A 27,111-nucleotide genomic window follows, 5' to 3' on the forward strand; every position below is an offset into this window, starting at 1 on the left:
CAGCACCTAACACCTTTGCCCACAGGCAGTTGCTCTGTAGGCCTCTTGGGTACTTGACGTGCCCCCTCTGTACGCATAACCTACCGATTAATAAACCCACGAACCGCACGACCTGTTTCACTACTGCCCCTTGCAACATGCTTGCAAAGAGGTTGCTTCTCAGGGGACATATTATTCATAATAATGACTCCCAGGTCCTTCTCATTTTCTACATTATCTATTTCTTCTTCTCTAAATATTTATGATCCCACTATTCTTTTTTCTTCTTCCAAATTCCATTATACACTTCTCAATATTGAATTCCATCTCCCACTTCCTACTCCATTCCCATACTTTATTGAAATCACTCTGTAGCGACTCACAGTCTTCTTCGGTGTTCACTTTTTTCAACAATTTTGCATCATCCGTAAAGAAGCTCATATAACTTTCAATTCCTTTATCCATACCATAAATATATATATATTTCAAACATTATTGGGACTAGAACTGTTCCTTGTGGAACACCACTTATCACTTCATCCCAATTAGAGTTTTTGTCTCTTATCACTACTCTCATTTTTCTTTCATGCAAAAAGTCTTCCATCCACCTCAGCAGTTTGTCCTGTATTCCTCCTGCAGTTTCTAATTTCTTAAGCAACTTCTTATTTGGCACCTTATTTTTTTCAGGTCTAGAAATGCACAATCATCTCTTTCTTATATTACATCTATTAGCCTTGAATAGAAACACATCAAGTTTGTGACGCATGATCGCCCTTGTCTAAATCCAAATTGCCTTGGATTTCGTACGTTTATCTTTTTTCTCTTTTTTTCCAATGCCTTACCCATCTAATTTTGATCATTCTTTCACAAATTTTAGCTATCGTACTTGTACGAGAGACCGGTCTATAGTTAGTAGGGTCTTCCTTGTTTCCCCCTTTATACATTGGTACTATATTTGCTCTTTTCCAATCTTCTGGAACCTTTCCTTCCTTCTTTCGATGAACTATTTATTAGACTATGTATTTCGTCTGTTAGTTCATTCCTGCATTCTCTCAAAATCCAGTTTGCATCTGGTCCATGCAATTTTCTGACGTCGTGATTACTCAAATGTTTCATTATTTCATTCCTTGATACTTCTATCTCTTTCATAGGGGGGGATTTTCGCCCCCCATTCGATATCACTAGGTTGTATGTTCTTCCTTGTAAACACCGATTTAAAATGCTTGTTCATAATTTCTGCCATTTTTATTTCCTCTGTGTATTCATCTCCTCTTTGTCGTACTTTCTCTAATTTTGTTTGTTTTTCAGTTTGTTGTTTACAAATCTGTAAGATAGTTTTGGTTGATCCTCACATTTTTTTATGACATCTTTTTCGTATTTTCTCTTTTCTTCTCTGTACACTTGTACATATTCATTTCTATAACCAGTATATGTTTTCCATTTTCCAGGTCTTTTTTTTTTCATTCTATCCAAGCTCTGTCTCTTTTGTCTTTTAACTCCCTACAACTTTTGATGTACCAGCACTTTATATATTCTTTTTCTTGCTTTTGTCTTGGAACATACTTTTCCACTCCTTCTTTATAAATTGTTATCAAAATATTCCATTTCTCTTCTACTGTTGTTTCCTCCTTGTGTATTCTTTCCCAGTCAGCTTTTTGAAAGAATTCTCTTATCTTATAATTTTTTTCACATATCAATCTTCCTTTTCTATATTGTTCGTTTTTTATGTATTTTTCCTCATTTAGTTCCAGTTGAACCAATATGTGGTCACTTTTACTTATTGGTGTCTTATATTCAATTTTGTCTACTATTTTAGGTTCTGATGTGATTACTAGGTCCAGTCTCGATGGTTCTTCCTCATTTCTATACCTAGTATTCTCTTGTATCCATTGCGTCATTGTATGTTCTATAATCATATCAAGTAGTAAATTTACACAGAGGTCGTCTCCATCATTCACTGTCATCTATTCCCAGCAGATTTCTTTACAATTAAAGTCACCCATTATAACTATTCTTCCTCCATCTTCCATTATCTTACTTAGTGTTATCCTTGTGTCTTCTAACATAATTTTGTATTCTCTTTCTTCCCACGAAGCCGTTTTAGGAGGCACATAATTTACTACAAACTTCCTGCTCTTCCCATCCTTGTCCTCCACTTCCATCATAATCATCTCTATTCTTTCCATATGTGACATTCCTCACATTTATATCCATCTTAGTCAGGAACATAACTCCACCCCTTTGTTTTACCTCTCTGTTTCTAATCCAATAACTATATGCACCATGTTCTACACTGTTGGGTGGTAGTGGACCTTTCAATTTTGTCTTTACAATTACCATTATGTCCGGCTCGTTTTCCTTCATGTAATCATTCAGTTCGTTCAAACCTGTTATTAACCCATCTATATATGTGTAAAACACTTTTAATTTTCTGCTACTTCCATTGTGTTTTCTGTTTCCCTTATGTTTTTCTCTACTATGAACCATTTCCTCACTTTTATGTTCTCTCCCTTCCCACGAGGCTGTTTTAGGAGGCACATAATTTATTACAAACTTTCTGCTCTTCCTATCTTTGTCATCCGCTTCCATCATAATCATCTCTACTCTATTCTTTCCATATGTGACATTACTTAAGTTTATATCCTTCTTACTCAGGAACATAACTTCACCCCCTTGTTTTGCCTCTCTGTTTCTAATCCAATAATCATATGTACCATGTCCAACACTGTTGGTTGGTAGTGGACCTTTCATTTTGTCTCTACAATTCCCATTATGTCCGTTTTTTTCTTCAGATAACCATTCAGTTCGTTCAATCCTGTTATTAAGCCATCTATATTTCTGTAAGACACTCTTAATTTTCTGCTACTCCCATTGTATTTTCTGTTTCCTTTTTGTTTTTCTCTGTTATGTGCCATTTCCTCACTTTCATATTCACTACTCTCCAATAGAATTCCTCTTTTTCTGACTCTGTTCAGTTCTCGTTTTTTTTTTCCTTAGCTTCTTGTCTTTTCGTTTTCTCCTCCTCTCTTTCCTCTTTAGTCATTTCTCTTTTTATCCAAACCTTTTTATATTGTTCACTGTCAGCTAGTTTCCCTGTTTTTGCTAAGATATTCTCTGCTGTTGTTTGTGACCTGAATTTAACCTTAATTGGTCTGGTCTTGTCTGTACTCTATTTCCCGAGTCTACACATTTCTTCAATTTGTTTCTCTATTTCAGGTTCATCTTCCTGAACTAATTCTAATACATTATTTACTTTTTCTTTGTCCTCCTAAATTCTTGTAGTCTAGAGATTATACTTCTCTTCTATCCCTAATATAACTATAAGTTTCCTTTTATCTGCTAAGTCTCTTACTATTCTTGTTCTGTCTCATCACTTTAATAATTGCACCTTCAGTTTGTTTTTTCATCTATTGTGTCACTATATCATTAAATAATATTTTGTTGTTCTCCTGATTTTTTCCCAACCCTGTGCTTCTTTTGCTATGGACTTTTTATTCTCTTTATTATTCCTCTTTAATTCCTCATTCTCATCTTTAAATTCTTTTAACTGTCATTTTAATAAATCTATTTCTTTAGTTAGTTTTTGGTTCACCTTCTCTAGTTCTTCCAATTTTTCAGCTCTCTGCGTGATCTGTGTAAGTTGACCGAACCTATCCTCCCAATATTTAACCATTTTCTTAAGTTTTTCTTCTAGGGGGGTTGGGGGGTTGGGGGGGTTGAGGGGGGAAGGCTCCCCCCCCCCACCATTCAATCCATGGAAACTATTATCTTCACCTTCCATTGTGCTGCTCTTACCAATATTTCTAATCTCTACATTTTTGTTAATCCCTTCTTCATCACCAAAATCCTCTGGGCCGCGTTTGTTGACATAGCGTCTGCCTGCCTGGACCAAGTCCTCCCCTTCCTCATTTCCTTCCATTTCCCCTCAGTAATCCCTCCCCTTCTCCTTTTTCATCACCTTCCCACTACACCACGAGCTTTCCCCTTCCCTATAAATACAAAAAGGTACTTCATCGACGTTGAGATCCACGAAAATTTCCCTTCTTCTTCGGAGCTCCAATCTTTGCTGTGAATCCGTCTGCGTGCGCGCGCGCGTGTGTGTGTGTGTGTGTGTGCGTGCGTGCGTGCGTGCGTGTGTGTGTGTGTGTGTGTGTGCGTGTGCGTGTGCGTGTGTGTGTGTGTGTGTGTGTGTGTGTGTGTGTGTGTGTGTTATTATTACAAAACTCATTTCAAATACATGAAATATAGCACACAAAACCAGCTTTAATTATTCCAATATATCATAAAATGAAGCCTCTGTAAAGAGTTTATACTAGCCTTTATGATTTTAAATGAAATTGATTATATTGTATGTGTGTATGAATATGCATGCAACTATGTATATATACATGAATATACAAGTTGAGTTTTTGTTCATTTTAACTTGACACTACCATTAGAGGCCCTTATTCTGTTGTTGATATTATGATTTCGTGACAAGATCGGGAGGAGAAAGAAGAAGATTATCTTTTATCTGGAATCCCACCAGAACCAGAAACTTAAGAGTGTTTCGATACGAAGAGAGCGGGAGACTAACCAGGCGTCTTCATGACCAATCTTCCAAGACAAAATTTCGAAAATCCAGCAGATTGCCATGACAGAGAAGATGCCAAACCGCTGCCAGAATCTGTCAAAAAATATGTCAAATTGAGTAAATAAAATAGCAAATTAGAAATGAATGAGGTACAAATAAATGATTGAATGAATAAACCTATAAATGAATAGATAAATAACTCATAAATGAATACATTAATGAATAGTAAATGAATGAATGAATAAATGATAAACAGATAAAAAAAATATAAATACAAGCACCCGGTTTCGCCGGCCCTGGCTCCGCCAGGGGTGCTTGGCCTACGGCACAGCTCGCTTCGCTCGCTGGCGCTTCCCATGGTTGTACCTGAATGCCTGAAATATGGGAAAATAAAAAAGCGTGTTATTATCATTGTTTTATTAACAAAACATTACAGTTTTTCTCTTCTTTGTAGGGGGAGATACATCTTCTTCATCACTACTACCAATGATTTTGTACACAAGTTCCTTCATACTCTCTAATTCTTTTTTCTGGTTTTCGATATCTGCTTTCAGGTCGTTCTAGCGTTTTTCCTTCTCGTCCTTCAGTTCCTTCTTGAGTTTCTCATTTTCTTCCTTCAGTTCCCTCTCAAGTTTCTCATTTTCTTCCTTCATTTCCTTCTTCATTTTTTTTTATAGATTTCTGCTACCATTTCCGCCATTTCGGTGTTATCCTCTCTACCCGAATAGTCTTTATTATAAAACTCTTCGGGCATGATCATGGTGATAGCTTCCTCTTCAGTAATCGAAGGCAATGCAGGAATTGAATGATCAGGTTCTTCTTCAGCTATCGGTGCCTCTTCGTTACAACGGGTAACTTTCAAGTCCATAAAATCTTCCTTTGGACTCTGTTTCCCAGAACATTTGTCAATGACGGGAGTTTTTCCGTCTCTTTCAATAAAAAGTTCTTTATACACGCAATTACGTGCCGGTTTCCTTACATATTCGTCTCCCTGCTTACGATATCTCGTGTACACAATCAGGGAATCGTGGCTTGTTACCCGCGAACACGCCACATACACGTCCATGAGCAAAACATTGGGCTCTGTCTAAAAATAATCTACAACGATCAAACGTTTGTCCTTGCGATTTGTTGATCGTCATGGCATAGCATAATCTTATAGGAAATTGTTTCCTTTTGAATATCACAGACGTGTCTGTAGACTCTAGTGCTATTCTGGGAAGCATAACCTGTTCACCTCTGTATGCGCCCGTTAAGATATTGCCAACAATAATGTTCTTTTGTAGATTAGTGACTATTATTCTTGTTCCATTACACAATTTCGGAGGACAAATATTTCTCATAACCATCACAACAGCCCCGATTTTCATCTTCAACTCGTGAAGAGGAACTGAAGGACTGTTGATAGAATTGTATACTGATGTTTGAATGTCCATTTCATTATCCACAGAAGTATCCTCACTTCGATAGATCTTCGCTTCTGTGTTTAGTCGCTTGAAAACCATGTCGTTAATACAATCAACATCATCGTTAGTAGGAGAAATGATTGTTCTTTTCTCGAAATAAGAAACGTTGAGGAAGTTCTCTTCGAACTTATCGTATACTCTTTTCACCAACTCTTCCCTGTTGTTTACTATTACTCCAAAATTAGTAGGGAACACATATTCCTCTTTATTTGTTGTTCCCAACTCCAAAAGTTCTTTGGCAAATTGACGATTTAAAACATCATCATTTTTCAACCTCACATTTTGGGTTAGTTCCAAATGAGACAAAGATCCCCAAAAATAACTTGACTTTATACAACAATCAATTTCATCACCTCCACGCACCACTGGAAGAATTTGACGAAAGTCTCCTGCGCATACGAATACCACACCTCCCATAAAACGGTTCACACCCAATATGTCTCGAAGAGTAATGTCTAAAGCCGTTATGGTGTTTTTGTTAGCCATGACGGCCTCGTCCCACACAATCAAAGAGGTCATTTCTAGTAGATTTGCCATCTCCGTATTTCTCTTCACATTACATGAACGTACTTCATTGTGCTCCATAATAGGTATCCTGAACATGTTATGGGCTGTCCTTCCTCCATGAAGAACAGTTGCAGCAATTCCAGAGGAAGCAACAGCTAACGCTATCTTTTCCTTTGATCGAACCGTGTCCAAGAGAACATTCAAAATGAATGATTTTCCGGTTCCCCCAGGAGCATTTATGAAAAAGCCATTTTCGGGGTATTTGTGTCCATTTAGTGCTCTTTCCATTATAGTGTCGTAACAATATCTCTGTTTCTCGTTCATCAACAGTATCTTTTCCTTCACTTCCTCTGCTAGTTTTGCCTTATAATATGACTTTTCTCTACGTACAATATTGGTTAACTTTTGCCCGTTTCTTGAAGGAGGTAGACCGTACTGTTCAATGTTGCTTCCGCCACAATTGTATACCTTTTCTTGTATGTCGTCGAGGGCATCACGGTATATTTCGTCGCTATATTCCGTTAACCCTCTAAGAAAAAGGTAATCACTTGCGAATAAATCCTTTGTTTCTTCCCATATGTTCCTCTGATCCTCCAGATCTGAAAACACCAACATGCTAGCATATGTTGTTCTCAATTGATCCCTGTTGTTGGTATGAGTGATGATTTCCATTATTGTTTTCAACCAAGTTTCTTCATCATTCAGTAAACTCATGGCTTTGACTGCTTCCCTGTATGTGTCGTGTGTGACACCGTCCACTGTTCTGAGGTCTTCGTAGGATGAAGGCCCCTTGATGTGTGTCAATAACATACGGAGGTAAAACAGTTCTACTGTTTTGTTCGTAACGGCCCTTATCCGTCCGAGAGCCGCTGTCCTAGTTTTTCTTTCTAACCACTTCGAGTTAGCCTTATCGTAAAGGAAATGGTTAGGAATTTCATGATAATGAAGGGTGGCTGCAAATTCGTTTTCCTTACATAACTTGAAGAATGCTGTAAGTTGAGTATCCTTTGCAGTTTTACGTTGTATACACTCACCAGACTACCACCAAACACGCCGGCCCGACGATAAGGCGCCTGCTGACTAAACAATTCCTACCACCACCACAGCCGGGCAAGACACACGCACGGACACACGAACACACGCGATCACTCAAGTAACCACACAGTACTAAACACATTATTACGCATACTGACGAACCTCCCCTGGATATATATATATATTTGAGATGTTAGACTACATTATATAATGTAACCCCAAGATAGTAATAAGAAGAAACAATTGTAATCTTGCTCGCATAAACTCTTAAGCTTATACGAGCGTGGGACCTCCAAAAATGCTTAATCCTAATTTCCGGCCCTTTTAACGGGATGCACAGAGCTCGAGATGGAGTCGGTCCGATGACACGTACAAAGAAATAATAGAGTGCATTGTGATATAGAACCAGGAGGTGATTGACTTAGTGTAGAACCATAGAAGAAATTGTGAACCAATAAAGGAAAGGAACCAATAGTGATTTTAATATAGCCGCCTTAAAAACAGACCTCGAAGGTCTAGGGATCCTCGAAGGTCTAGGAGTCCTCGAAGATCTAGGGGTCCTCGAAGGTCAAGGATTCCTCGAAGGTCTAGGAGTCCTCGAAGGTCTAGAGGTCCTCAAAGGTCTAGGGATCCTCGAAGGTCTAGGAGTTCTCGAAGGTCTAGGAATCCTCAAAGGTCTAGGAGTCCTCGAAGATCTAGGAGTTCTCGAAGGTCTAGGAGTCCTCGAAGGTCTTGGAGTCCTCGAAAGTCTAGGAGTCCTCGAAGGTCTAGGAATCCTCGAAGGTCTAGGAATCCTCGAAGGTCTAGGAATCCTCAAAGGTCTAGGAGTCCTCGAAAGTCTAGGAGTCCTCGAAGGTCTAGGAATCCTCGAAGGTCTAGGAGTTCTCGAAGGTCTAGGAATTGTAGAAGGTCTAGGAGTTCTCAAAGGTCTAGGAGTCCTCGAAGGTCTAGGAGTTCTCGAAGGTCTAGGAGTCCTCGAAGGTCTAGGAGTCTTCGAAGGTCTAAGAGTCCATAGCATGTAACATTTTTAAAAAGTGTCACTTTTGAAATGTTTTAATTTTGTATCTATATATATATATATATATATATGTATATATATATATGTATATATATGTATATATATATATGTATATATATGTATATATATATAATATATATATATATGTATATGTATATATATGTATATATATATATATATATATATATATATATATATATAAGGTCTTGGAGTCCTCGAGGGTCTAGGAGTTGTGGAAGGTCTAGGAGTTCTCGAAGGTCTAGAAGTCCTCGAAGGTCTAGGGGTCCTCGAAGGTCTAGGGGTCCTCGAAGGTCTAGGAGTCCTCGAAGGTCTAGGAGTCCTCGAAGGTCTAGGAGTCCTCGAAGGTCTAGGGGTCCTCGAAGGTCTAGGAGTCCTCGAAGGTCTAGGAGTCCTCGAGGGTCTAGGAGTCCTCGAAGGTGTAGGAGTTCTCGAAGGTCTAGGAGTTATCGAAGGTCTAGGAGTCCTCGAAGGTCTAGGAATCCTCGAAGGTCTAGGAGTCCTCGAAGGTCTAGGAATCCTCAAAGGTCTAGGAGTTCTCGAAGGTCTAGTTGTTCTCGAAGGTCTAGGAGTCTTCGAAGGTCTAGGAGTCCATGGCATGTAACATTTTTAAAAAGTGTCACAGAATTACCATTTTTTATTAGTTAGTAGATATACAAGATAGATAAATATGTAAATGGTGTACAGATCAATCATTCAATCAATAGATGAAGAAAAATAATTGTGTCTAACTAAATAATAATTGGATAAATAGAGAGAAGGTTGAATTTACCAGATGTCCTGTAACTCTCATAATAACATGATCTCGAAGGAAACTAGAAAACTGGGCATGTGGAAGAGGGAGACAAAGAGTACTCTCCAGGACCTATTCTTATCTGGGAGTTGCCATGAGGTAGGCAGCGATTGAATCCGAGAGTATATCATGTCACTATTAAACTTGTCTTCCAGTAACCTTAATTCCATTCTTCCTCTGAACTCCCCAAAGTCCTCATGCAATGGTCTCTTGTCACAATTTCTACAGGTAATAATGGAAAATCAGTAGCCACCCTATAACGGGAAAAGGGGTACTACTATTCGGTAGCAGCCTTCTTTAGGATCCATTCTGCTCATCCTTAAAAAAATACTGTTACTCTAAGGAGATATCTGACCTCAAGAAAAAGAAAAGAAAATTACTGACAAAAGGAGGTTTTACCTTGAGGAAAAATTCAAGGAAATCTATTACCTTGAGGAAAACTTAAAGGAAGTCATTACCTTAAGAGAAAAGTTTCACTTACTCTTGAAGATGCGTACGGTTGAAAGAGTGAGAAGCAGCGACCGCAGGTGGCCTATTGGGGAACAATGAGTTAGGACAACAGGTGAACATATCTCCAGCCTTGTAGAGCCTCAGCCCCGTGTGCAGAATGAGGACCAGGTTAATCAAGAAGAGCAGCGCGATGGGCCCATAGAAGAAAGCCAATATCTCCATTTCTTCTGTTGATAAACAGACAAACTACTTAATGTGGGATCTAGTATTTCTCCCGCCGTAACATTGTGACGAGCATCAGGTTCACCAAGAAGAACAGCGCGGTAGGTAATCGTATGTAAAAGCAAGGACAAGATGTACGTACTTCCCTTGATTTAGGTAAGAGGGAAACCTGTGTTCCTGCTGAGGACATCACAAGTAAAAGTAGCGAGCATGGAGTGAAAGATTCCTTCATGGTGACATGTATTTGTTTCAGCAAAAAAGTGCATCACATTAACTGACTTACCTTTGAGGAAATATATTAGCTACTCATATAGTCACATTTCTCTTGTGTAGTAGATTAGATATCTTGTATATTTTCAAGTGTATTCCAAAATTTCTTAGTGCTTTTATATAGCCGTTGAACACAAAAGCTAGATTTATTAAAAGTATATTATCATTCCTAGAAGCTCTAAACTATTTCTGTGGATACTGCCACAAACTCCATAGATTAGTTATAATATGTACGGTCATTTGTCAATCTCGAGCTTCAAAATTGCCAGTGATAACCTCTCGTACTGTTTTGCAAATGATAAATTAGGTTCCCCAAAATAAAATTTAGTGAAAATTTATCTATGATAAAAGAAAATAAGATAAAAGAAGAAACTCAGAGAAGTATACTGATAACTTTCAGCTTCTACCACCCCCTATTTCTAATGACTCTTTAGAACTCGTTTACCCCCCCTATTACTTCTCTTCAGTGAGATAATGTTCCTACGATAGAGACGCTGGTTATCGCAAAAGAAGTACTGGCTCAGATTTTTCTGGTTGGTCATGGAGTGAAATAGTGCACCTTTGGCTAAGTCCTATTTTATTCAGTAAGTCTTTTCTAACCATATAGTTCAATTATCTTCATTTGGTGTACACAGACGGATACAAGTCTAAAGTAGGCCAACACTTACCGCTGAGCCAACATTTGACGGTAACGGAGAAAGGCCTGAGGGAACGGTATATCCTGTATGGCAGTAGGTGGAGGATAAGGCTGATCACGAAGATCACGATTGGGGTGCCCCAGGCATACAACATGTACCACAAGTATGGGGCTTCTTTACCACCCATAGAACCGCCATGTTTCGGCCCTGTCATTACCACCATTTTTGTAGTCAGTCTGTGAGGAAAGAGAACATGTTTTCAAAAGAATTAGAAAGGATTACAAAGACGGAGCATCCCGACAAGAGACCTTTTGGTCCATAAGTATGTCGGATGCGATATATATATATATATATATATATATATATATATATATATATATATATATATATATATATATATATATATATATACATAATGATAAATAAAAGTAAAAATATATATATATACATATATATATATATAAACATTGATAATGATAAATTAAATAAATAAATACATAGTGTCAACGCTACACTACGAAGGTAGGCGGCTCAAGGTACAGAGGGATGGGGCAGGGCAGACAATCTGGTACGTATACATTTTCTTTATTATCCTTCGTACAGACGGCGTGTGTGTATCAGATTGTCTGCCTTCCCCCATCCCTCTGTATCTTGAGCCATCTACCTTCTTGGCGTGGCGTTGACAGTGTCATAATAAAATTAGCCGATTCTGCCATCCCTATCATGATCTTTCCCATCCATGAATGTTCAACAACAGGTTCCCCAGACAACAAGTTACACACACACACACACACACACACACACACACACACACACACACACACACACACACACACACACACACACACACACACACACACACACACACACACACACACACACACACACGCACACACACACACACACGCGCACACACACACACACACACACACACACACACACACACACACACACACACACACACACACACACACACACACACACACACACACACACACACACACACACACACACACACACACAAACACACACATAAACACGGAAAATAATTAAAGACAAGTTTGACTAGCGAAATCAGAGACGGGAAAATACAAACGAACATCTTATCATTTATATTGGAATTAGGTAAAATAAAATATATGTGTGAGCTCAGAGCTCATTATTTGCCGATCTCTGGGTAGGTCTGAGACCACTCACACACCACACACCGGGACAGCAAGGTCACAACTCCTTGACTAACGTCCCGTACCTACTCACTGCTAGGTGAACAGGGGTTACACGTGGAAGGAGACAAACCCAACTTATCTCAGACCGGCCGGGGAATAGAACCCCGGTTCTCTGGCCTGTGAGGCCAGTGCTTTACCAATCCGCCACCGAGCTGTGTGTGTGTGTGTGTGTGTGTGTGTGTGTGTGTGTGTGTGTGTGTGTGTGTGTGTGTGTGTGTGTGTGTGTGTGTGTGTGTGTGTGTGTGTGTGTGTGTGTGTGTGTGTGTGTGTGTGTGTGTGTGTGTGTGTGAGTGTGTTTGTGAAAAGTCTAGGATTAACTTACTACGGTAAATATAACAAAATAGAAAAATAAAAGGTGTATAGATAAACTCAAAGTTAATAAAACACCAGGGCCTGACGGTTGGCATCCAAGAATCTTAAAGGAAATGAAAAATGAGATTGTTGTTTCATTAGAAATTGTGTTCAAGAAATCTTTCATTTCCGGAGATGTCCCAAGAGAATGGAAGCTAGCTAACGTTACTCCCATATTCAAAAAAGGTGACAAAAAATCCAAATAACTATAGGCCTATAAGTTTGACTTCAATCATAGGAAAAATAATGGAAACTATCATCAGAGATGCTATCGAACATCATTTAGAAAGTAACCGTTTGATAAATGATAGCCAGCATAGTTTCAGACGGAAAGGTTCTTGCGTGACTAACTTACTCGAATTCTACAACACAGTTATCTCGAATTATGCCAAAAGAAACAATATAGATTTAATATATCTAGACTTTGCAAATGCTTTTGATACCGTCCCACATGAAAGACTACTTACTAAATTAGCTTTACACGGAATAAGTAGTAGCCTATTAGGTTGGACTATAATTGGTTGAATGGTCGAAAATAGAGAGTTGTTCTAAATGGAAAAACTTCTAGATGGAATTTTTTTATAAGTGGAGTACCTCAGGGTTCCGTTCTTGGGCCACTTCTTTTCATAGTATATATAAATGATATAGACCATGGACTAAAATCTACTGTTTCCAAATTTGCTGATGATACAAAACTGTGCGGAGTGGCAAATGATCACTCAAACCAATCATATATTCAAGAGGATTTAGATAAATTACGGCAATGGTCTGAAAAGTGGCTAATGAAATTTAGCACAAGTAAATGCAAGGTAATGCACATAGGTAAAAATAACAGTAAGTACGATTACAAGTTATTTGGAAATTCATTAACAAAAGTGGATAGTGAAAAAGATCTCGGCGTAATTATCAGTAACGACCTCAAATCATCCAAGCAGTGTATTTCAGCCTCTGAGAAAGCAAATAAGATTCTAGGACTCATTGCGCGATCTTTTGATTTCAAAAGTCCATCACTCATTAACAAGCTATATAAGTCGTTAGTTCGTCCACATTTGGAATATACTGTTCCCGTATGATCATCGAATCTCATTAAAGACATTGACAGACTGGAAAAAGTACAACGGCAGCCCACAAAACTGATTCCAAATATCAAAAATAAATCATACGAAAATCTACTAAAACATATGAATCTGTTTTCCCTAAAAAAGCGTAGACTCAGAGGAGACTTGATACAGGTCTTTAAGATTTTAAAGGGAATTGACAACATCAAAAGTAACAAAATTTTCACATTGAATGAGAATCAGACAAGAAACAATGGTCTCAAACTGTCCGGAAATAGATTAAATTTGGAAGTAGGTAGAAACAACTTTGCTAACCGTGTAGTTAATGAATGGAATAAACTTCCTGCACAGGTAGTGCAATGTAGTTCAGTCCGAAGCTTTAAGAATCATTTAGATAAACACCTAAGCAAGATGCTGTAATGATTATAATTCATTTTTTATTATTTGTTTTTGTTTTGTTATCATTTGTTTGTCTGATTTTCATTTATTATTAGATGTATGTCAATTTATAATTATTTACTATTTACCTGTTTGTTTATTATTTAACTATACCTATGCATTTATTTATGTATTCTATTTGTTATTTACATTATTATAGCTTTTATTTATTATTTTATTATCCTATTATATAAACTTCTCCTATTTCTTCACTTATGTCTTTCCCATTACCCATTATAGCTTGTGTTATTTCTTTAGCTTTTAAATGTAATTTTATTTCACGTTACTACCTTGTCGGTAGACATTCTTCTAGCAATCATACCATTTCAATTTTGTTTTTGTCTACTCATTTTCTTATCAACTCATCTTTACTTAATAGTCCTACCCTTATCCTTCATTCTCTACAGCTTTTTTTTTCTTTTTGTTGCACCATAATTTTTCTTAACTACACTCACTTCTCTTCTAGTTGCAAATATCCTTTTTTCATCTCTAATATTTTCTTCATTGATTCTGGTTTCCTCATTTCGCCTCACACTGAACTGTATGTGTGTATGTGCATTTATATAGTTGTACCTAATTGTATTTCATGGGAAGGGAGCAACGCTCGTGGTGTCCCATCTTTGTATCTCACAGTATCTAGTTTGCTCTTAAATTCATGTATGGTTTCTCCACACATTATTGTTTCGTCCAATTTGTTCCAGACGTCCACCACTCTGTGTGGAAAGCTGTTATTTATCAGTCCCTTCAATAACTGTCCTTTTTGAGTTTCTTTCATGCCCACTTTGATTTCTCTTATAACAATTTAAAAAGTCTTCTCTATCAAGGACTTCCATTCCTCTCATGATTCTATAGATAGTCAATATGTCAACTCTTTCTCTTCTTTGTTCCAGAGTCGGTAATTTCAGCTTTGACAATCTCTCCTCATAAGAAAATTTTGAAGGTGTTGGGGCCATCTTTGTAATTGCTCTTTGGATTCATTAAATTGTCTTTGTATGTTATTTTTGGTAATAGGTGTTCATAATGTCGCTGCGTACTCCAGTCCTGGCCTTATCAGTGTGACCAGTAATTTCTTCACCTTTTCTTCGTCGAAGTAGGTAAAGGCCATCTTTATTGATCTTAGCAAGTTGTAGGTTTCTCCAACAATTTTATATATCTGTTTTTCAGGAGTCATGTCTTTTCTGATAATCACTCCCAGTTCTTTTTAAGAGCTCTCTTTACTTCCTTTGTACCGATTTTATATTGTCCTGATATTTTTTTTTCTTTTTTTACTTTTTTCAAATTCCATTATGTACACTTTTTTATGATGAAGTCCAATTCCCATTTCTGACTCCATTCCCACAACCTGTTTAGGTCTCTCTGTAGCGACTCAAAGTCCTTTCTGTGCTTACTTTCCTCATCAGTTTTGCGTCGTCTGCAAAGAAGTTTATGTAACACACATGCACTCTCATCCATGTCATTTATATAAATAGCAAAAATTATCGGAGCCAATACTGATCCGTGTGAGACACCACTAATCACTTCTTCCCGAGTATAACTTTTTTCTGTGAGCACTACTCTCATTTTTCTTTCATGCAAAAAATCCTCCATCCATTTTAATAGTTTTCCTTGTATCCCTTTTATGGTTTCCAGATTTCTTAATATTTTTTGTGGTACTTTATCAAAAGCTTTTTGGAAATCTAGAAGCTCACAATAAGCTCATCCATTCCTTTCTTGTATTATATCTATTAGTCTTGAATGGAAACAAATTAAATTTGTGGCACATGACTTTCTCTGTCTAAATCCGACTTGTCTCGGGTTATATTGGTTTCCTCCAGATGTTTTGTTCTTCTATTTTTGAATAACCTTTTCACAAATTTTGGCTACTGTACTTGTAAGGGAGACCGGTCTGTAATTGGTTGGGTCTTCCTTATTTCCCTTATTATACATCGGTACACTTTGCTTTTTTCCATTGTTCCTGTATTTTTCTTCTTCGTGTGTGTGTATGTATAAGTGTGTGTATAAGGTGTACTTTAGAAGTTGTGACTTACCCAATGTATCGCCATATATCAAAGCAAATGACATTGAGCCAAAAGAAACTCCAAAGGAAGAATAGCTGAACCGCGAATCCTGCAAATACAAAAATGAATATCTATAAAATAAAAGAAAAAATCGTACAAAGACAACTAATAATCAGATAAACATAATGATATTGATAGATATAAAAGCAGTTTACATTGTGTGCGTGTGTGTGTGTGTGTGTGTGTGTGTGTGTGTGTGTGTGTGTGTGTGTGTGTGTGTGTGTGTGTGTGTGTGTGTGTGTGTGTGTGTGTATGTGTATGTGAAATTATAATCTACTACATATTCACACCCACTTTATATACAATTGGAACCCATTTAATTAACGTCCCTTCCATCTCAGTATCTTGTGGATAAGGGGTCATAGCTATATTTTGCCATACTATCCTGGTCAAGGGGCGACATCGCTTCCAGGGAAAAACATGATAGCCTGAACAGGTTCATTGTATGGCGATTCCCTTTAATAACTCAAAGTAGCTTACGATATAGATGAGAACATACCTTCGTCCCGCGTCATCTTTTCATTCATTTACAATTTCGCTCTATTTATCTTTCTTTTGCACTCTTTCTCATACCGTATATGTATTCCACGTTCGTACAAAGTTCTTTTTACGCCATCCATCCACCTCATTCATGGTCTTCCTGTCAAGTTCACTCCATTCATTTCTGTTTTTATATTTTTTTGCTACTCTTTCCTCATTCATTCTTTCTATATATCCAGACCAGTTCAACCCTTTGAAATACCCTATCCTACAGCCCTCGTTTTTCATCACCATTCTGTCATCTCTACATTGCTCTCACTATCCATACGTGTAACACTTATAATATTTCTTGAACATTTTATATGTAATTGGCAGTTCCCGACAAGTTCATCAAAAGTAAAAGTATGGTAGGACAGAGCCTTTATTAGTACTACGATTCAATTATTAAAATCCCGTCCTCACATGCTGTTTTTGATAGATCCCTTGAACACTAAAAAAATCAAGATTTCATATTTCTGTTTCCTATTCTGAGTTGTCATTTATTGCATATAGCATTCTCTTTGCATTCATTCCCAAATATGTTTTACATAACACTTTTCATTGCACTCACACATTTACTAGTTCCTTTTTGCTTTAAGATTCTTCTCAACACCCACTCCCTCGTTCACTGCCATGTGCAAACCCAAATACTTTTTATCTCCATCTTATAGACACATACGCACACACACACACACACACACACACACACACACACACACACACACACACACACACACACACACACACACACACACACACACACACACACACACACACACACACACACACACACACACACACACACACACACACACACACACACACACACACACGCATAGAGTGGTAGACACTTGCAACAAACTGGACAATGAAATAGTGTACGCAATAACCATTCATTTGTTTAAGAGCAAACTAGACACTACGAGATACAAAGGCGGGACACCACAAGTGTAGCTCCCCTTCCCGCAAAATACAACTAGGTAAACTAGGTCGGTAAATATATAGATTATCGAGCACTAGGCAGAAGATATATGTCATCCATAGAAAATGGCAGTTGAAGGGCTGACTCCCTGAGAGAGAGATTATATTATCATTATTTCGTAATATTGTTGGGATGCCCCACATCCCAAAGCTCCTCTTGTGGTCGCATCTTCTTTATGGCAGTTGAAGGTCTGACTCAATGAGAGAGAGGTTATATTATCATTATTTCTTAATATAGTCTGGATACCTCACATCCCAAAGCTCCTCTTGTTGTCGTATCTTCTTTATTAGAGCATGGATAAGTTCAGCATTCCACTCCATCACGGCGAAAAGTATAGACATCAAGCAAATGTTGAGAAGAGTTTTCTCGCTTAAGAAAAACGATCAATGTTTAAACTCCTGTCACACAGGGATCCCGCATGAAAACCAAATGCTTACCGCACAAATAGTTTGTATTCGTGAATTATACGCGAAGCAATAGTAAAGTAATCGTTTTTCGGTAGGGGAGTTCGTGGAGCGTGCGGCCGAGAAATTTTGGACGCGGAGCGATCTTTGAACGGTTAAAAAATATAAGACGACCAAATGTTCGCGTATCTGACGCGTACCATGCGGTGATCGTATGGAGAATTGACGGAGAGCATACGGAATTGGTCGGGAAGTGTTCGTTTTAATCATGGAGTTGACGGAGAAATCGGTAATTTTACGATCGTTTCCCGACTACCGCCGACTATTCAACGAACGTTTAACTTCCGTATCGCTATTGTAAACCGTCTGTTTCACGTCTACGCCGTTCATTCCGCGTTTGATTACCCTATTTGACGCATAAATACCGCACAATCCCGTTAAGAACACTACTAAATCACGAACAATACACTACCGCTTCACGTTTATCATCGGGGAGCATACGTGCTTTGGTAGTTTAATTCGTGAAACGTTCGGGCAATTGGGCCAAATTTGACGTGGTCGGGGATATACGGGAAGTGTTATCGGAACAGTAGTGATGCATACGGAAACTGTTAGTAACATACGCTATTTATTCGTTAAAGTTCCCCGACTAAAAGAAAATGTCACCCCATTTCTGCCCGATCTCTCTACGATCAAGCCATTTTTGTGCGGTAAGCATTCGGTTTTCATGCGGAATTCCTGTGTGACAGGGTCTTTATATACAGCAGTATTCAAACGAGTGTTTGATTACTGCCACAATATACATTCCATAGATTTTATTTTCTATTATAAAGTAATTTCATACTATTAAATAATTTATCTTATTACTGGATAATCTTATACATATATTTCAAATATGCCGTATATATGAATACTATTAACATATATATTCAGTTACTTTACTCCGGATCGCTTTCAAGGTGTGGACCACAGCGATATTGCGTTGGGCATCCCTAGGCTTGGCTTCCAACCCAAATCCTTTACCATTGGACGAAATCCATCCCTAGGCTCGGAATCCAAACCATCCGTTGACTAGTGTAACCGTACCTTTACCTTCTTTAACAGAATTCCTTCTGTTCCATATATCCTCATCATACTTCAGAATGTCTCTCTGTCGACTTTATCGTACGCCCTTCTCAAATCCATAAAAGCCCCCAAAAAACATTCCTACATTTTGCCGCAAATTATACACACCTACACGACTGCAAAATTTTTATCTACTCACCCTAATGGTGATAGCAATAACACTATATAACAGTAACAATAATGATGGTAAAAAATAATTACATTGTAATAATAGTAATGAAGTAAAAAATTATATTAACAATGATAGCAACAAAATAAGCAATAGATAGTATTGTTAAAATGGTAGCAATAATAACAGTAATAACCCAAATACAAATGAATCGAGATTTTTACCTTGATTGTAAACAGCTCACTCCTTACCTGTGGAGATACAGAGCAATCTAGGCGGGTGTACTGGCATCCAAGTGAGTGAGAGGAGTGCCAACTCTGCAAGGAACAAGGAGGCCACGTGGGAGAGAAGACTAAGCCCCTGCAAGTTCTTAAGTTCAGTGATACAAAAGTAGAAGATCAATGTGATGAGCAGGAATATACAAGAAATGATGAGAGCTGCAGTTTTGAAGCATGGTGAGAGCGTTTTCCACTTCGAAGGTGTTTGTGCTGGAGCGTAACAAGCAAATACATGCCGAATGAGCACCCCATGATCAAGAACATGATCGACACAGTATAAATCATGGCTCCAGTAATTCTTGTACGAACCAGGCATGTACACGTCTCCCTTTTCCATTATGTAAAACTCTTCACTGCTTTCGTTCGAGCTTGACATGGTGTACCCCGAACCACACACCGGGAATTCATTGATCACTTTCTTTCCCGACTCTGAATCAATAGGATTCAGATCATAATCAACGATCTTTAATTTTAGTTCCTGTCCGTGTTCGACACAAAAACCCTGTTCTAGCACTTGCCCCCTAGGGCAACATTTTCGTATGCAGGAGGTCGGGTCGGAGCAGTGTTTTTCGTACTCTTTGACAGGATCACTGTAGCAGAGGTAATAAGTGCTCGCATCTGCACCGTCATGACCCAATGCCTCCTCTAAACAGAAAGTACCCTGGCCTCGTAGTATATAATGCGATGGTATGATCAACCTGCCTTTGTTAATCATTGTATTGTTTTTGCTTATAGACCATATATTACCGTTCTTGCACTCGAAAAACTCATTCTGTTCAGTGCCATTAGAGTGCCAAGGTTGTTGGATACCAGGGTCACCTACACAACCTGTCTTTGTCATGTGAAACCCATCAGGACAGCATCTTTTTACGACAAAAGCTGGAGAGGGAATAGTTGTGATCGTGGGAGGGGTGGGAGGAGAGAATGGAGGAAGAGAGGAGGGAGAAGAAAGGTTGTGTGAGATTGGATACGAAGAAGACACGGTGTTATCTTGGATCACAGTTAGAGGGGTGGTCGTTTGGATCTCGTGCACTATTGGAGGGATCTTTTGGTTCTCAGGCACTGCTTGAGACGTTTTTTGGGCTTGAAGCACCGTTTCAGGGATCTTTTCTGTCTCAAGCAATGTCTGAGGCGTCTCTTGGATCTGTGGCACTGTTTGATGGATATCATGGATTGGAGATACTATTGATGGGATTCTCTGAATATTAGACACTGTTGGAGGAATCTCCTGGATTTCGTGACCTTCAGTTTCTCCCAGCGGTGTTTTTGAGGTAATGGGCACATGACTGATATCGTGTGTGACATCAGTGATGACTTCAATACCTTCAGGCAGGAAAAGGGTAGTAGACAGTAAAGGGATGATGGTTGGTAGGCCATGGGTCACTGAGGAGACGTGATTGGGGGACATAAAGGGAGTTGATGTTTTTTCTTCTTTTTCTTCTATGGGACTCCCAATGGCATTCCCACAAAAAAAGAGGGCAACCAGTACCCTGGTTCTCAAGCTCTTTCCTATTCTACTCATGACCAAATCTTGGAGCAGTGTTTCGTTTCTTAGTAGCTAAACTGTGTCCTTTTTTATTTTTCCGTCCTCCATCCAGATGAGACGTCCTGTCAAAGGAATGAGACAAACCATTAAATGGAAATAAATCAAGTGTTCTGGATGTGTAATATCGAAATACAATCTTGGGAATGGGATCAGGCGTCTGTCTTATTTGACTACTACTCGTATAAGCACGTAAAGATTCTCAGGACTTTTTTAACCAAGGATACTCCTTTGTCCCACTCATTAATATATCATCAAGAATAATAATCTTGTATTTTTCATTGGCAATTATCATATTACCAGTGCTCTATTACTGACAACCATGTCTTTACCCTTGGCACAGTATAAACTAAAATTTCTCTAGATAATCTGTTTTATAGTTACAATTATAATTATCATAGTTACATGATTATAGGTGCACTTACATAGTTATAGCTACATACCTGGTCATAAACTTAAACCTAATTAACGTTAGTTGCATATATCATAGTATTTCTAGTCAAATTGATATAGTAATAGTATTAGTAGCAACAACAACAGTAGTATTGGCAGTAGTCTTTAGGTATGTGTGGGGGCAGAAAATAAGATGCGAGGCGTTCACGTCACTAGGAAAATATGGAACCAGACTACAAAGCAATCTAAATGGTCGATGCATTCAACAACATAGAGAGGCCACCATACAAAGCAACAAGATCAAGTGTCCAGCCATGGCCAAATATGTGGAGAATACATAAAAGGAACCAGCATAGTTTGTCGTCACCAACAGTGTTGGAAAGAAAAAGACGTAAGTGGAGATCATTCAGTCAACGGAAACTAATACTCAGTGAGACCCGGTGGCCATGGCAATGTACACTCCGGGACTCGTGCCATTACCCTAAGATATGAATGGCCATTAGATGTGCTACCTAACAGATGCTCTTGTGGTGCACCATTTGATCCAAATCACACGATGATATGAAAGAAGAGTGGGTCTATTAGCACGAAACATGACGAAGTAAAGGACCTCATGACCCAAATCCTTTGTAAGATTTGCAGGGATGTGACAGTCGAACGAAGGCTACATGTCAGATGAATCGCGAATGGACGTCAACACAAGAAATATCTGGGCACGGAGACAATTGTCCCTCATTGACATACGAATATTTGACCCAATGGCTCCCCGCCAGAGACTTAACTATTGAGGAGGCCCACTCTCGAAATGAAAGTGAAAAAAAAATCAAGAAGTACGAGGGGCGTATATAGAATGTGGATCAGGGCTCATATAGTTGAAATAAATATAAATGTAATAAATAATTTAGAATAAGTAAATAATTCAAATGAAATTAGCAATATAAATGAAATAAATAATTTGAATAAGCTTAATAACATAAATAGAATAGATAAATATTATTAATAGAATGAATAATATGAATAAGATAAATTATATAGATAAATAAATAAAACAATGAATAAGTAAATAAATAACACAAGTAAATGCATAAATGAATAAATATATAAATAAGAAATCAATCAAATAATGAATAGATAAAAAAATAAATGAATGAATATAAGGCAACAAAATATACAAAGGTTTTCGACTACAGATATTAGTGGGAACGGGATATGTGTCTGTGGAAGACAGATTTTGACTGCTTTCACAACAATGTTCCAAATTATGGAGGTTGTTATTAAATGCACAAGTAGTAGCAGTAGTTGTGGTGGTTGTAGTAGTAGAAGTGGTAGTAGTATAGGTAGTGGTCGATGTAGTAGTAGAGGTAGTGCTGGTTGTCGCTTATGGAACTTTCACATTGTAGATATAGTTGTAGTTAGTGCTGCAGTTGCAGTTGTTGAAGTTGTAGTATTCGTGGTAGTTACTGCTGTTTTTGTTGTTATTAATGCTATTGTTGCTGCTGCTTGTTACTGTTGCTGTTTTTTTTTTTTTGGTGCTTGTGTTGCAACTGTTGTACTTGTTATAGTTATAGTTACCGATGTAGTTCCTTCGGTTATGATTCCTGATGATACATGTAATACTTTTGATATTGGTCTTGCTAATGTTCCTATTATATTGATGCTTATGTACTTGTTGCTACTGATACTGCCCAGGCTATTAATTTTGCTATCACTAACAGAATTAGAGGAACTATTACTGCTGATGTTCTTACTGCTGTACCTGTTGTTATAGCTTCTGAGACACCTACAAGAAGCGTGGCCGAAGACGTCACCTTTGCCTAGGGGGATACTCGGATAATAAGACCAAGCGGAACTCACGGCCTAGTCACCAGACAAGAGAGTGGGGCATACCGGGATCACACAGCAACGGGGAAAATGCGAAGTTCAGTGAGTTACACTGGGAAAGGACGCTATCGAAAAAAAAAAGACGCAAGACAAACACATGACAGGGTCTTGGGGTTCGAACAGGGTTACATTTGTTCTTCATATATATGTGTATATATATATATATATATATATATATATATATATATGTATATATATATATGTATATATGTATATATATATATATATATATATGTATATGTATACATATATATATACATATACATACAGTATATATATATATATATATATATATATATATATATATATATATATATATATGTTGGTACATTTTGACAAGTTGATGAAGGTGGAAAAAAAAAACGAACCAAAACAGGAGTGGTAATCGGTTTTTTCCTCAGAGCTCTGAGGATCTGCAACAAGGAGTTCCTCGAGGAAGAAATCCGCCGCGTCACAAACACCTTCATATCACTGGTATATCCAGAGGGCTTACTATCCACTTCCCTAAGTAAAGCTCAAAACATCAGGCAACGGAGAGAACCAGTAAACAGACAGGACAAACAATACCTAGTCGTACCGGACTCAGAATTTTCACGCACACTGGGGGATGCTGTACGCCCACTAGGACTAGAAATAGTGAATGACACGGGAAAGAGAATCAGACAACTAGTAACACCAACATCAAAAACAACAAACAACCTCAGCGTCATATATAGGATCCCATGTGGCAACTGTGACAAGTCATATTATGGTGAGAGTCACAGGGGCCTACATGCCAGAATAAGAGAGCACAAGGCGGACCTAAGGTACCACCGCCTCTCAAACGCGTTGGTGGGCCACGTGGACCAGGAAGGACATCTTCCCGACTGGCAACAGGCAGAGGTAGTAAAGAAAGGTCTATCAAAAAGACAAAGGAAGGTGATTGAAGCCCTATACATAACAACCAATGCCAACATCAACCAAAAAGTAGAGGATATAAAATGAGAAAAATACACAGCTCAATACGCAGCTGTAAGAACCTGCCCCAGAATAGCGCCCACATAGAACGACAAACTCCATCCGGTGCCCAAACGTCCGCACTTCCTGGGTTGAGGGCTTGAGGCCGGTCAGTTCGTATTTTTATTTTTATTTTTATCTTTATTTTTACTATATTATTATTATTATTATCATTTTATTTTTTTTACTATATATTTCTTTGGCATTTATTTATTTATTCATTGTTTTATTCTTGTTTCATTTTATATTGCTTCATTTTAAATTAAATTACAATTTATTATCTTAAGTATAAACTAATCTATATCTTAGGTCATACAATGATGTGCCAAAGAGAACGTTGCCCACTATCACACTATTATTATTATTGTTATTATTATATTTTTATTCTGTCCGAATATGTCCAAATATGTTATTATCCATTTATTTATTTATCTATTATTTGCAGTACCATATGTAAAACTGTACCATATATGTACATGTATGTATTTTTATAACATTCTGTCACAACGATATGAGATGTCATGTCACTTTAAATTAGCACATTTTTATTTATTTTTATTTATATCTATATTTGTGTTTATTTGTATTTTTATTTTTATTTTCATTTTATTTCATTTTATTCATCTGGATATTTATCTTTATATTATTTAGTACTATAAGTTATCTTATGACACTTTTTAGGATTCCCACATTTTTACACCACTCACTTCACTTACACTGTTACACCCTCGAGCAACATTCCACACACACCGGAGCTGTTTTATAATAAGATCACAACAATTTATTGTATACTGTATTATCACTATTGTTCATTGTATTGAAAATTATAAACCATTGTACAACCAAACGTAGCCCGCCTCCAAGGAGGGAACGCGGTCTTACTCAGACTATGTATACCGCCAGCTTCACTCCAGAGTCACATTCCTCTGACCTGCCAGAGCCGGCTTATCCTCGCAACCAGGCTCTAACTCTTTCGTATGCGGACGACACTAACCACATAAGCAGACACAAAACGCTGCAGGGAGCGTTACACGTAATGCAAAACATCCTAGACGGGGCACACGCGTGGGAGCAACAGGGGCGCATTAAGACCAACGCGTCGAAATGCAATGCTGTACACTTCCGCTGCAAACGAACCAACAGAACAATCACAAACACTCCTCTTAAAATAAACAACACAAACATCCCAGCGAAGGACCATACCCGTGTGCTGGGTAGCACACTTGATAATGGCCTTACCTGGACCCCACACTTCCGCAAGCAGGGAGCGAAGGCTAGGGCTGTGCTGGGTAAGCTCAGACGCTTCAAAACTGCAACACTGAGAACCAAACGCCGATTGTACCTAGCCCTCGTCAGACCGATTCTGTGCCAGTCCCCGGGACTAAGCCAGCTGACATGTGCCACCAATAACTACGAGCATCAGAAGGTTCAGAATGCCGCTGTCCAGTTCATCACGGGCTCGCGATGGAGCGACTTCAGAACCACTGAGTCTCTACACCAAATTTCCAACATCCGTCCACTCAACCAACACAAACACAAACTTCACTCAAGACACCTAGAAAAACTGCACGCCAAACACAAACATCTGATACAACATATTACACCTAGACCACACCGTACAGACTATCTGTCAGCTGCGCCCGTCCCACGTGCGGTGTACACGATAAAACGTGTATAACCGCACCAACAAGTAACACACCCCTTCACCAGCTTGACTGGTGATAACCGCAATAATGTAATAATAATAATAGTAATGGTAATAATAATGATAATATTGATAATATCGGTACTCAAACCCGACCTGGGGTAAAACAGGAATTCTCATGCCTTACCTGGGGCTAATCAGGAACGCCCTCTACACGCGGGAAGTGAAATCTACTCACTAACCGTAAATTACACACATACACCTCTCACGTACATAGCCGCATCCCACGCACAAACATATACACTTCCTTTTTCTTCGACTAAAATTCGCTTCCTTTCTCACTTTCTCTTATACTACATCTTCTCATTTCAGTTTACCTCCCACTAAAGATTTTTCCGTTTTTCCCCCTTTCTCTCCTACTACGTCTCCTACCATTTTCCAAACTTTCGTTGGTGATATAATATGCTCTTCCTCTCGGCATTGGCGCCACCGTCCAAGTTCCTAGCCCAGTTCTCCTAAAGCCACGACAACATACTAGCCCCTAATCGCTCGCAATTCGCCCGGTGGCAATAGCCCTCTTTTATACACTACTATCTTTTCATTTTCTAACAGACATTCTTCCCCTCCCACAAAACCCGATCCCGCGCAAGCGAGGTGGTCTTTTCTTGGAATCCAGAATCCAGATTCCTCTGAAGAAGCATAGAGCAAAACTGGTCAGGAATAAACTCAGGAACTCGGAACTAGACCCGCGACTTCTTCTTCCACCTTCATCATATATATGTATATATATATATATATATATATATATATATATATATATATATACATTTATATTTATATTCCTTTTCTTGCTGTATGTGAGGACCTATCTCCTTTTACTTAATTGAAAATCAGCTCTTATCCGCTTCTAGGAGCTCACAACACTTTCCAAAAAAGTGGTCACAAAACTCTATTGCGTTAACACACAATCACGAAAGCAGTCTGGGAGTCACAGATATGGTCCGGGGCGCTACTCTTTTATCCTGTCTGCCTCCATCGTATTTCGTCCATCTCTCGCCAGTAAGGGGTTTAAGTTTGCCGAACCCTATCTGTACCTGGCCGTACTTTTCTGTTTACTTTGGTCGCAGTCAGACTGTT

General features: G+C 38.3%; 1 protein-coding gene across 3 annotated transcripts in view; it reads right to left on the reverse strand.

Annotated features, from left to right (window-relative positions):
* The window catches only part of LOC143035799 (putative G-protein coupled receptor Mth-like 1), a 55,076-nt gene that overhangs the window by 9,425 nt on the left and 18,540 nt on the right, over positions 1-27,111 (reverse strand). For all 3 annotated transcript variants that reach the window (XM_076202766.1, XM_076202765.1, XM_076202767.1), the window contains 5 exons: positions 19,490-21,124; positions 16,070-16,148; positions 11,000-11,205; positions 9,871-10,066; positions 4,556-4,645 (listed from right to left, as the gene is read on the reverse strand). In XM_076202766.1, the coding sequence (XP_076058881.1) occupies positions 4,556-4,645; positions 9,871-10,066; positions 11,000-11,205; positions 16,070-16,148; positions 19,490-21,038 (2,120 nt within the window). In that variant the 5' untranslated portion in view covers positions 21,039-21,124. The remainder of the gene's footprint in view (positions 1-4,555; positions 4,646-9,870; positions 10,067-10,999; positions 11,206-16,069; positions 16,149-19,489; positions 21,125-27,111) is intronic.

This window comes from Oratosquilla oratoria, chromosome 19 (genome assembly GCF_046742065.1).
Source record: "Oratosquilla oratoria isolate Oo_2021 chromosome 19, ASM4674206v1, whole genome shotgun sequence".
In the NCBI taxonomy this organism is placed as follows: domain Eukaryota; kingdom Metazoa; phylum Arthropoda; class Malacostraca; order Stomatopoda; family Squillidae; genus Oratosquilla; species Oratosquilla oratoria.